Genomic DNA, 13,686 nt, shown 5'->3' with positions numbered 1-13,686 from the left:
GTTTGTTTAGCGCTGGCCACCATACCAGAGCTCCATATGTAAGTATAGGCCCTATGACAGCCATCCAAATGATTATACTTGATTGGAGTCCCCACTTCTTGTTGACGATTCTCTTACAAGTATAGTAGGCCATGTACATATGCTTTGTTTATTCTTTTTTTCTATATTAATTTTACAGGACAGTTTGGTCATCTATGCCACCATGTGCCAGAAAATTAATTATAGCATGTACTTATATGTTATTAAGGCGTCCTCTATGTCTAGAAAAGCAGCCATGGTGTATTGCTTGTGGTGTAGTGATTTTTCAATTACACTTATCACCTCGTGAAGGGCAGTTTCGGTTGATCCGCTCTTTATGTACGCATGTTGGGACTTCGATAACTTCTCCGCCATTATTGTTCTTACGTGTAAGTCTATTAGCCTTTCTAGTACCTTCAACATAAAGGAGGTAAGGCTTATAGGTCTAAAATCCTGGCATTCTCGTGTGTTCTTCTGCCTGGTTTTGGAAGAACACAACTTTACTTCTTTTCCAACTTCTTGGGATGTAAGATAGTTGAATGCTCGCTTTGTATAAATTACGAATCCGTCTTTTTTCTTTATTATTATCACTTTATTAATCAGATCATGCTGTCTGATCAGTTCTCTGTTACAAACTGACCTTACATTCTAAAGATAATGTCTTAAATAAGTCCCTGCATCTTGTCTTAGTTGTTGTGTCCCGCAATTCGTTGTTAGTAGGAGTTGTAGAGTTATTGCAGCGGATACAACACCGACGCTTGCGTTGGCAGTTTGCCGCTACCGCTGTGCCTTACCCATCAGCGTGGGAATGTGAATTCGTTGACTCAGGCCACGCGCGGACTTGGTTGTTGACAAAGTGCTGCTTATGTTAACTGCTAGCTGCCAGCGTGAGAATGTGGATTCGCTGACTCAGGCCACGCGCGGACTTTATTGTTGACAAAGGGCAGCTTATGTTAACTCCTCCCCTTCTAAATGAAGGTCGTCCACGGACTTCTTAAGATTGTTTATGACGTTCTGAAGATTCTGGGATTTGCGTCTTCTTTTTCGCTCTCGTTATAGTTTAATTAGACCGTAACAGGAAATTAGTATGACAATGCTAGTGAGACCTGATACCGTTGGTCCTATCATAGTCCTCCCTTCGATTTTCCCGATCAAACGCAGGTTTTCCATACTTATCTTGTGAAGGTATGGAAGACTCAAAATCTCTTGATGACTGGTGATATTGAGGAGCGCCGTCGTTGCTGATCCTGGTAATTTTTTTAAACATGCCGTTTACGTTTTTGAATTAGGATCCATTAATTTGATTCTCATTTTCGAAGGAAAGTAAATAAGTTCCCTTTATGGTCTTCTCGGTGTCTGCGGTAGTCTTGACTAAAGCGGTATTATCGTTAATGATGATTATGCCATCATCGACCACCATAATTGGTTCAAGGTGGCTAGGGCGAGTGCTGCAGTGGGCAACATTACCAGAATGAAGCTGCTGCGCGCACGTTGGATGTTGTAATGTTTTGCAAAACGTTGATGTGAGCGTTGCGCTGCAATTTCCAATCGCCAAAATTTGATTATGACAATCGGCAACTAGGTGAAAAATTCTATTGGAGGATGGAGTCATGCGTAGAAGTTCACGCAAGTGAGGAAAGTTCTCTGATCGCCATTCACTTGGGAGTGGCCAGAATCGATTCTTTTACACATGGCTCAAGCAGCTCACTACTTCCGGTCTTTGACCAAGTATCCTCTGGGTAGCCTAAAAACATCCGTTCGAAGGCGAGCTAATGTGAGAAGGCGAAACATCCCCTCCGCAGGGTTGTGTGGTTTGGGACCCGCCACGTAAAAAAATTTTACCAATGAAAATTAACAATCAGCCTCGGATGAGAGACCCCCCTTTTGATGGCGACCATGGCAAACGAAATAAGGACTACGATTTGAGGGCATGCACCTGCAATGTCCGGCCCCTTAATTGGGAAGGTGCCGCTGCCCAGCTGGTTGATGTCCTCGCGAAAATCTCGGTATAAGGGAACTGTGGGACGGCATTTCAAACTCCTTACGTATAGCTGCAACCGAAGCCATTGGTTTTCGGAAAGTGCAAAAGAACAGCTGGTAAGACGAAGAGTGCCGTGTCGCAGCGGAGAGAAAACAGGCTGCCTACCTCGCAACGTTACGATCGACCACAACACGTGCGGGATGGGATAAATACCGAGAGTTGAAAAGGGAAGCGAGAGGCATTTGCAGACAGAAAAAGAAAGAGGCTGAAATGCGTGAGTACGAAGAGCTTGATAAGCTGGCCGACAGGGGTAATGCTTGAAAATTCTACGAAAAAATGCGGCGGCTTACAGAAGGTTTCACGACCGAAGCATACTCTTGTAGAACCCCTAAAGGTCATCTAGTGACCGATGCCCAGAGCATACTTAAATTATGGAGAGAACACTTCTCCAGCCTGCTGAATGGCAGTGAACGCAGAACGCCAGGAGAAAGCGAACCCGATTCCCCAATCGATGACGATGGAGCAGACGTTCCATTGCCCGACCATGAAGAAGTTCGAATAGCAATTGCCCGCCTGAAGAACAACAAAGCGGCAGGGGCCGACGGTTTGCCGGCCGAGCTATTCATACACGGCGGCGAAGAACTGATAAGGAGCATGCATCAGCTTCTTTGTAAAATATGGTCGGACGAAAGCATGCCCAACGATTGGAATTTAAGTGTGCTATGCCCAATTCATAAAAAAGGAGACCCCACAAGCTGCGCCAACTACCGTGGGATTAGCCTCCTCAACATCGCATATAAGGTTCTATCGAGCGTATTGTGTGAAAGATTAAAGCCCACCGTCAACAAACTGATTGGACCTTATCAGTGTGGCTTCAGACCTGGAAAATCAACAACCGACCAGATATTCACCATGCGCCAAATCTTGGAAAAGACCCGTGAAAGGAGAATCGACACACATCACCTCTTCGTCGATTTCAAAGCTGCTTTCGACAGCACGAAAAGGAGCTGCCTTTATGCCGCGATGTCTGAATTTGGTATCCCCGCAAAACTAATAAGGCTGTGTAAACTGACGTTGAGTAACACCAAAAGCTCCGTCAGGATCGTTAAGGACCTCTCCGAGCCATTCGGTACCAAACGAGGTTTCAGACAAGGCGATTCCCTATCGTGCGACTTCTTCAACCTGCTTCTGGAGAAAATAGTTCGAGCTGCAGAACTAAATAGAGAAGGTACCATCTTCTATAAGAGTGTACAGCTGCTGGCGTATGCCGATGATATTGATATCATCGGCCTCAACACTCGCGCCGTTAGTTCTGCTTTCTCCAGGCTGGACAAGGAAGCACAGAAAATGGGTCTGGCAGAGAACGAGGACAAAACAAAATACCTCCTGTCATCAAACAAACAGTCGTCGCACTCACGACTTGGCTCTCACGTCACTGTTGACAGTCATAACTTTGAAGTTGTAGATAATTTCGTCTATTTAGGAACCAGCATTAACACCACCAACAATGTCAGCCTGGAAATCCAACGCAGGATTGCTCTTGCCAACAGGTGCTACTTCGGACTGAGTAGGCAATTGAAAAGTAAAGTCCTCTCTCGACGAACAAAAGCTAAACTCTATAAGTCGCTCATAATTCTCGTCCTGCTATATGGTGCAGAGGCTTAGGCGATGACAACAACCGATGAGTCGACGTTACGAGTTTTCGAGAGAAAAATTCTGCGAAAGATTTATGGTCCTTTGCGTATTGACCACGGCGAATATCGCATTCGATGGAACGATGAGCTGTACGAGATATACGACGACATTGACATAGTTCAGCGAATTAAAAGACTGCGGCTACGCTGGCTAGGTCATGTTGTCCGGATGGATGAAAACACTCCAGCTCTGAAAGTATTCGACGCAGTACCCGCCGGGGGAAGCAGAGGAAGAGGAAGACCCCACTCCGTTGGAAAGACCAAGTGGAGAAGGACCTGGCTTCGCTTGGAATATCCAATTGGCGCCACGTAGCGAAAAGAAGAAACGACTAGCGCGCTGTTGTTAACTCGGCTATAATCGCGTAAGCGGTGTCTACGCCAATTAAGAAGAAGAAGAAGACTGCTTTTTTGTATCTTTTCATAACATCTTTGTATGGCTGCCAGATTTTGGTTCTAAAACTCTCATTGAAAGCTTTCCTTAGTTGTGTTCTCAAATTCTTGAGCTCACTGTTCCACCAAGGAAGAGACTTTCTCTTTTTCAAAACTGTTAGCGGTGTGGATTTATTGAAAGTTGTAGTTAAGATTTTTTCCAACTTCTCTACTACTGAATCTTTTTCCTGACGATTTCTAATACTTCTATTGCCTCCCTTTTCAAGGCATTTTGTTGCTATGCTGGTAAATTTTTCCCACGCTGTTCTTCTAGGGTTCCGATATGTGAGAGGAGCACTGTATTTCTCGCGGATTCTGCAGAGTATCCAGGAGTGATCCGACATGGAAGGCTCATCGGATACCCTTCAGTTATCCACAACGAGACTGTCTGTGTTTGTTGATAGCGTGAGGTTCAGCACTTCCTCCCATCCCGGAAACCTATCAGAGCTTGAGAAAATAAAGGTTGGCTTATCGCCCTTGTTGCATATACTTAGATTACTATTCAGAATATACTGCAAGAGTGACTCACCTCTGGTGTTTATACTGGAGCTACCCCATACGGTGTGGCTTGCGCTTGCATCACACCCTATTAGGACATCTTCCTTCCTGTTCTCCTCTACTAGTCTGGTGAGCGGGGCCGGTGGTATGTCTTCGGCATGGGCCAAGTAGGTCGAGACCGAGAAAAAAGGCTTTTCCTTCTGTTCCACCTTTACCACTGTGATATCTGCTGTGCTGTAATTAGGACAAAGAAATGCATTTATACTTCTATTGATAAGAATGCATGCCTAAGGTTTACCTTTGTTCCGTGTGTAAAAAAGTTATAGTTGCTGCTGTTTAGCCCTTTGATGGTGTCTTCATTGACCCAGGGCTCCTGTACTAGGCTGATGTCTATGCCCCCCTCGTTCATGAGGGTTGTCAGAGGGTCTGCACGCATCTTAAGTTATTGGGCATCTCGGGTTTCTTCGATGCCCACATTCCTTAGCAACTGGCTGGCATCGTCGACCTCTTCCGTGTCGTCTTCGTCAGCCACTTTGTCGCCTTGGAAGATTTTTAGTCTGGCCTTGCGAATTCCGAAGCTGATTTTGTATTCAGTCTTCTTGAGAGCCTCAATGGACTCATCGCGTACGGCCACCAGTATTGGTCTATTTGCTTTATTCGCTTTTTCCTCCTTGATCAGCTGCCACTCATCTATAACATGTATAGATTTGTTCTGCAGCTTGATGCACCACAGGAGTTTTGCGCCTGGCTCCTCTAGAGGGGGTCGCCAAATGCGAGCACGAGGTCTCTTCGGAATCTCCCTGGCGAGTATAAGCCTCAATTGGAGGCCTACAAAAGCGTTGCTGATTTTAGCAACACTACCCGTCAGGATATCCAACGAGGCCTGGTCCACGCACTTAATGACCCTGTAGCCCCTGAGGGTCTCAGAGGACTCAAACTCCGGGTGAGGACCCTCAGGATTGTCTAGTAAAAAGCTTAGCACCATACTCGTTAATCTGACGTCGATCTCCACCCATCTTTCCTGTATAGTGCTCATAGAGGAGGAACTCCCATCTATGATGGCCACTTGCAGGCTATACCTGGCTACATCGCAGAAATGCCTTGCCGTTGTTGTGCCGCTGTGTTCACCTTCACTCCGCCTAGGCTTTTTGGGCAGAGTTTCTGGTATTTCTGTGATAGAGCGATTCCTTTTTTGTGAAGTGCTCTCTTGCTTGCTCTCTTCTAGAGGTTCTGATTGCTTCCTTTTTATGTAGCTTTCATATTCCTCTACTATTGATTTCTGCCTCATCAGCTGAGGTACCGGCTGCCTGCTCTTTGGCTATCTTCTGATTCTGGGATTTCTTGCGCTTCTTTTTGTTTTCTCCTTTAGCCGCCAGGGCACTTTGGTTGGTGCTCATGACAGCTTTGAAGGTGGACGATTCCTCCGTTAAATCTGCTGTTTTCACTAATTTAGGATGAATTTAATGATTACTTTGAATTTCCTTCAAGAAACAATTGTTGATTAATTGTTTCTTCGCAAAACCAGGATTGCCAAATACGCATTTTATTGAAAAAATGTATTATAAATTAGTACTAGATTTCTTTAGAGCTGCACACTGGCACAAGAAAATTTACCACAGGAAATTTCCTCAGCTTTAATCTGAAAACTTTGACATTCCGTTCATCTACCGATATACTGCATAATGCTAGTAAACCATTTGGACTTAGATATGTACATGTAACGGCCTATTACCATCTTCTTTTCGCTCACTGTACGACATTTTATAATATTTGAAGTAACAGTAAACGTATCTAGGCATACGCAAATTAATGTGTTTTTCCATTCCGATTTTATACATATATAACTTTTGAGATTAATTAAAAATTTTATAAAAGATATTATCTTACAAAACTGATATATATTCTCTGTTATAAAACCGTATTACATTTTAAATTTTTATTTCAGGATGTGGCATTTATAAATCCGGCAAATGTAGTTTTTGTATACATGCTAATAAGAGAACTGGTAGATGGTGAAGAAACCAAGGAATCGGAGCTACAGGCATCTGTTCTAACGTGCCTATATTTATCATATTCTTATATGGGCAATGAAATAAGCTACCCATTGAAACCATTCCTAGTCGAAGACTGTAAAGATAAGTTTTGGGAAAGGTAAGTTGTCTAATTATTTGCGGCACAAGAACAGTGCATTTGTACATGGTTACTTTCAAAGGCTTTTTTATGTTCATCTAAAACTGTTAAATAAAAACAAAAAGACTGTAAAATGCTTTTTTGAGTATAATCAAAAACAAATAAGGGGCTAAGTTGAGATGCCTTTTGCTTTTCCAAGAAGCAAAATATATCTTAAGAACCAACTAGATGTAATCATTACATTATGTATACGTATGTATGTATGTATATGGAGGTAAGAAAAGGTATTGGATGTGGTTAAGAAAAAATGTACACATAATTTCGTCAAAATATTGGGCCTAAATAAAGGTTAAAGTCAAATAGAATAACGAATATAATTATATTATTATATGTAATTATATTTAGTATATGGGACTAGAGAATAAACCGTATAAAATAAACCTAAATAACTGAAACTCTCAACACCAGATGTCATTATTGTTAGGATAATATTCACTTTCAATTTCCTTAAGAGTTAGAAAACTCGATTTTTCGAGTTCGATTCGACTTTGAGTTGAGTTGCTGCTGATTAGAGATTTGTTCAAAACTTTATTCCGATTTCTTTATTAATGCTTGATTTATTTTATAACATTTAAATATGTGGCATATGAGAAATAGGCGAGGAATTTGGTTAAAACTGGTCTAGTTCTTGTTAAGTTATACAACGTCACCCAAAGTTGGAAATGTTCCAATTTCTGAATGGTTCGCATGCAGCTATCTTGTGTTAACTTAAGAGTTAAATGCACTCTTTCTGATGATTTCGTCTTGGTATAATTGTTGTTAATTAGTAAATGTACTCCCCCAAATGGACAAGGACTAAATTCGTGGAAATACTTTTAAGAGTTGGTAAAACTTTATATTAAGAAATGTTGCATATAATTCAATATTCGTTATTCAACGAAATTTTGAATGGACGTAAAAACAGCGCTGCCAGATCACCTAATTTTTTCCGGATTTGCCAAATTTTATGAGCCTTCAACAGGACTCGCTTATTTATTCTTGGATTTTATGATTCATCCGAATTTTTAACGTATCATGTCATAAGATTTATTTTGTGTTAATTGTTTAATACTAATACTAACTCCACAGTTGAATTCGAAAACGTACGACTGCAAAGTTTACTTTCGCAGTAAACTGTTTTGTTTTGTGAGCGTATAAAGTTAAAAAATATTTTAATAAAAGTAATTTTTTCAGTTTCATAGAAAATGTAAGAAAATATATTATTGCCATCATAATAATAATTCCCAACAATAACCCTACTGTCCCCCAACAGAAGCGATGAGCGCAATCTGCAAACAAGCGGAATTAGCCGAGTCATGAAAGGCAAGAGAGTTTTTAAGCGTTGCGATCTTCCAATGCAAATATACTTGTAATTATCTTGGAGAACACAATGCTCTAATATGCTGAGGAAATTATGGTCATAACATTTAAATTTCCAATTGTAATTGTGACATATATGTATGTATGTAGTACATTTGTATATTAATATCAGATAGCATTTCCCTGCGACTAACGAACGTAGGTAGATTTATAAGTTTTAAACAATTAGTATGGAGGGAAGATTTAACCTGGAATCCCAAGTCAAAAAGTAAACATTGTTTTTGAACGAACTCTAACTTCTCCGAAGGGACTTGATAATTATTATTCCATATCATAGAAGCATTCTTCTATATAGGCCTCAAGAAAGACATAAAAATAATTTTATTCTTTAGACCAACGTTCAACAAAACTTAGAACACCTTTAGCCTTAAAGACTATGGAAGATGCATTAAGATTAGAATTAAGATTGGGGTCCATAGTTACACTCAGATCAACAAAACTGCATACTTGCTCCAAGCTAACGTTTTGTATTACGTGTGACGTAGAGTCTACAAATCTACGAGAAAATCACATCGTTTTACATTCTTTTATGTTCAATGCCATATCATTTTTAACACACTAAGTTGTTTAAGTCTGTTTGCAACTGATATCTTCCAGAATTTAAAGGATATGATTTAAAAAGTGTTACGTCGTCGTCATATAATAAAACCCTTGAATACTTAATAACAGATGATAATCGTTAATAACTAATAAGAACAGAATTGGACAAAGATGGCTACCTTGAGAAACGCTTGAGAGAACATTAATTAAATCAGAAAAAGTGTCGTTAAATATAACTAGTTGAAATCTATTACTAAGATAAGAATCAATCCATTTTAGAAATAGAATTTACGCACAAAGATACCTGATGACCAGAATAAGTGATAAATGATGACGAAAAAGGGCATTCTTTTCAAAGAAGATGCGGTGGCATCTTGATCAGACGAATGTTTACGTTTGGGAGAAGGTTTTGGATATATTCTTGATTCTAAATCGGCCGTGAACTTGAAACCCATTCTTAGGTATTATAAAATGTTGTTTTAATCATTTAAATGCCTAAATACCTAAGAATGGGTTTCAAGTTCACGGCCGATTTGAAATTTTTGCGCGCCTGCCTTAAGACTTTAAATACGTCAATTTCTGTTGGTATTCAGCGTTCAGTCTCACCTTTAACAGTGCGATTCGGGAAATTGCAAGTCATTATGTTGACTAATAAAGACAAAAAACAACAATATGGAATAAAAATATAAAAAAAATTAAATAGTAAAAGTAAAAAGAACAATGATAAAAATAAGACATCTTATCAAATTGACTACCTTGCTATGTAAATGTCAAAAAGCATCAACTTTTTTTGTACGCGAGATTTTCTCTCTGACTTGGCATCGACTGCTAGGTTTATGCGTTTCAGAATATGATAAAAAAATATTCCGGAAGCATTACAGAACACTATGCTGTGTTTGCATGCATTGAAATTGATGTTTTCAAAGTCAGCCTATCTTGCGCTTTGTTATACAACCAACTAAAATAAATATAAGGAAAAAATCGATTTTCTATGTGGACTACAAAAAGTTCCACAAAGATTTCTACAAATAATTTTAAACTAGAGGATGCTCATTTCAGTGGCGTAGCTACCTAGGGCCTAGGCGCGGCAGTGCCCAGGGCCCTCAAGCTCAAGGGGTCTTCGAATCTTTACCAAAAATATCGATCGAACTGAACTTTTGGAAATTTCTCACATTTTCAAAATAAATGTGACAGGTTACCACCCCACTTTAATCATGACAACTTAGTTGAGATAAATTCAAGATTTATGTATGTCTAGAGAACTCCTCTAAATTCTTTCTGTAGGTTGACAGTGTTGTCAATTTGACGGATAGAGATATGTGCGATTTATTATTCGTCGATGTGCGATTAGTCACCTGCAGAAGGTACATTAATTCAGGTCTGTAATAAAACTTTGTTATTTTGATATTACCAAACCATTATCAGATATAGTTTTAAAGAGTCCGAATAAAGATGAGAGTAGTAAAGCAGAGAGTATTAAAAAAAAATGGTAAATTTCGAGCTCTTGTTGCTTTGCGAATCCATGCACAGTGTTTTGAACAACATCAATTATGCATCCAAAGCTTTAGAAAAATGCGACCTTCAATTTGGGCGAAGCGTGTAAAGTTTAGCCGAGACCAAAGCAAAGTTGCAAATTTTTAGAAATGATTTCGAATTATTCAAGTACAAAACAAGCAAATATGGTATTTGTTCAAATATCACTGAACATGCTTACTTATCAGCAAAGACGAAATACTATAATATTAAAAATAAATATCTATTTTTAAATCTATTTTCATACATACATACATATATACATAAACAGCCACATGCATTTACATGTAATGCGCATCCAATAACAACAAAAATGTATGGAACACAAGTCATAAATTTATAGAGCACTTAACAACCACATGTAGCATAAAACATATTAAACAGCATAAACAATATGCTGCAATACATACACATATACAAATATATTTAGTTATTTACGATAGTTTACAAAATAGTATATAAGGCTTAAAAATGTCAAAATAAAATTAGAATGAATATATTTACACTCAAGCAAAGATCTTTATTTTTCCTCCACCAGCGGTAAGACCTTAAAGTTTCTTTTTTGAGGTCAATGTTTGATGATACAAAACAAACACTTTTGGTCCTTCGAGCCGGAGCTCGGCCAAATTAAAAAGTCCTGTACATATTTACAAAACAGGCAATATACAAAAAAGCCCTGTTCAAAATACAGGCAATTTAAAACAAAAATAATTGTAAGACGGGTGTATATTCCCGCATATTAAACCGATCACATAAGTCGTTTTAGCAGAGACTAAACTCAGTAATCTAGCTGCTATCCAAAAAATATTCAGCGGCTGTAAGTCGAGGAAAATCATGGTCAACTAGGCGACCAAATCAATACACCTCCAACGATTTCTTTGGAGAACACCAGCAGTTATAAAAAGTGTTGTGGAAAAAACCATGGGTATAAACAGGAACAAAATTCTTGATGCCCGAGCGGATTTATCCGAAACGGCGTTGCACATGACAGAATAAAATTAAATACACTTTGTTTTAATCATGTAATCTCGAATATTCAAGCCGAAAATTCAACACCTCAGAAAAGTAATGGATGATCTCCACCAAATCATTACAATTAAAAGTGATGACATAAAACAATTGAAATGTATGTTTCTTCATGCACAAACTTCACACAAAGTACTCTGAAATAACGGCGGAGTATTTCGGGAATCTTAAACTTTGTAAAGCGAGATTGCAAGAAGGAGAGCCCGAAATAACTTATAGTTCTCTTCAGCGTGATGTGCTGTTAGACAGAATTTTTTTACAGATTTGACTCGGATTTAAAAAAATGTACAAAAGTTCCAATCTTTTATTTATCTTGCATTTATCTATCTTCTGCTGAGGAAGAAACAGCTTAAAAACTAGAGGAAGACAAAACGAAAAAAATGCAGTTGAAGACGAATCACTTGAAGAACTTCAGAAACTTTCAATAATTGAGGAAAAACCAACTGAATTGGTATCTCTTCCGGCAAGCTCACATTTTGGAAAAATGTGGAAAAGTGAAGTCCAGGTTAAATCGTTTGAAGATGAGGACCAAGCTAAAGAAATCGACCACATTTTGGAAGATGATGCTGAAGCGTATGAGAAGGAAGAGGAAATTCAAGTTTTGCACAAACCAACACAATTGCCGAAAAAGCGCAAAGGTGTTTTAGTTGAGCCAAATCCTAATCTTACCAAAAAATGAAAACATTTTGCAAACTATGAAAAGGAGCCAAAAAGAATAGCTCGCGAAGCTGCTAAAATGCAGAACCAAATTAAGGAAAAACAATATCGCGTCTATACCAGCAAGGAAGATGTAATTAGCTCTTCCAAAGTCATCAATACACAAATTGATAAAATATATCCGACCGTATCCATTGCCCCAAAGGAATTTATATCGATTACTTTAGAGTTAAAAACACAATGTGAAAATACTTGTTTAAACTCAATAAAGATTTTATCAACCTTACCACTGGTGGGGGGAAATCAAAAGGTCTTCTGTTGAGTGAGAAATATTTCATTCTCATTTTATTTTGATATTTGTAAGCCTTATATACTATTTTTGAAGTCTTACTTGAAGTTTGAGATTACTTTCAAGTGCATTGCCTAAATGTATATCTTATAAATAGGTTATCGTATGTATACATCTTAACCTACGTAAATATATTTGTATTGTTGTAAATTTGAGGGCATGCGTATTGCATATTAATGCATACGTGCCTCATATATGAATGTGTGTTGCATATAAATGCATATATTTTTATGTGTTTATTTATGTACGAGTATGTAAGTACGTATGTTCAATATATTTGAAAAAATATATTTAATATTAGTGGACTGTATATGTGTTTATAATATGTATTAAATGGTATTACCCCTTGGCACTAATGCTCACGTTCATTTTTGAATATTCTCCCGGGCGGCAAAAGTGACTGCTGGATAGGTGCCCGCAGCTTGCGATCCTATCATGTTCGTCAACTAAGTGACGTTCACGATGATTATGCGCCTTTCTGTGTTGAATTAACGATAGTTTGCTCATTATTATTTCTTCAAATGCGTTACAAAAGTATCCTGTCGACTTTTCCTCTTTCACATCGGACGACGGTGCACCTTTGATGTGATGCTTCTTTTTTTGCACCTTAGTATCTCCTTCTTCAACGCATTCGACTTTCAGCCTCCACGACGAAACATCCCCAAATGGGTTGAGGCTGATCGACTTCGCCGGGGCCCGAAATATGGTTATCTGTAGTACTAGATTCCAGCACAAGAAAACACATAAAGCTACCTGGCTGTCTCCGGATCGAAAAGCCACCAACCAGATTGATCATGTTGTGATAGACGGAAGACAAGTCTTCAGTTTTCTAGACGTGCATACGCTCCGAGGTCCTAACATCGACTCACTATCTTGTTGCAGGCGTGATTCGAACCCGCCTCCGTTCAGCAAAAAACGCACGTCAACAAACACGTCGAGAAGCTGCAATCACAACAGACAGCCAAACGATTTTCTACTCGGCTTGCTCTCCTGCCCTTTGAGAGTACTCGTCAACAACTCGGTATAAGGGAACTATGGGACGGCATTTCAAACTCCCTACGTACAGCTGCAACCGGAACCATTGGTTTTCGGAAAATGCAGAAGAACAGCTGGTACGATGAGGAGAGCCGTGTCGCAGCGGAGAGAAAACAGACTGCCTACCTCGCAACGTTACGATCGACCACAAAACGTGCAGTATGAGATAGATACCGAGAGTTGAAAAGAGAAGCGAGACGCATTTGCAGACAGAAAAAGAAAGAGGCCGAAATGCGTGAGTATGAAGAGCTTGATAATCTGGCCGACAGTGGTAATGCTCGAAAAATCTACGAAAAAATGCGGCGGCTTACAGAAGGTTTCAAGACCGGAGCATACTCTTGTAGAACCCCCAAAGGTGATCTAGTCACCGATGCCCA

At 39.2% G+C, this 13,686-nt stretch overlaps 1 protein-coding gene across 1 annotated transcript in view; it reads left to right on the top strand.

Moving 5' to 3' along the window:
• Positions 1 to 13,686, top strand: part of LOC120781387 (cyclin-dependent kinase 5 activator 1) — a 316,650-nt gene that overhangs the window by 277,452 nt on the left and 25,512 nt on the right. Inside the window, exon 4 of the mRNA XM_040113595.1 lies at positions 6,566 to 6,771. Coding sequence (XP_039969529.1) covers positions 6,566 to 6,771 — 206 coding nt within the window. The remainder of the gene's footprint in view (positions 1 to 6,565; positions 6,772 to 13,686) is intronic.

This window comes from Bactrocera tryoni, unplaced genomic scaffold, assembly GCF_016617805.1.
Source record: "Bactrocera tryoni isolate S06 unplaced genomic scaffold, CSIRO_BtryS06_freeze2 scaffold_7, whole genome shotgun sequence".
Lineage (NCBI taxonomy): Eukaryota > Metazoa > Arthropoda > Insecta > Diptera > Tephritidae > Bactrocera > Bactrocera tryoni.
Note: the sequence above shows the minus strand (reverse complement) of the source record. Positions and strands in the feature narration are given on the sequence as shown.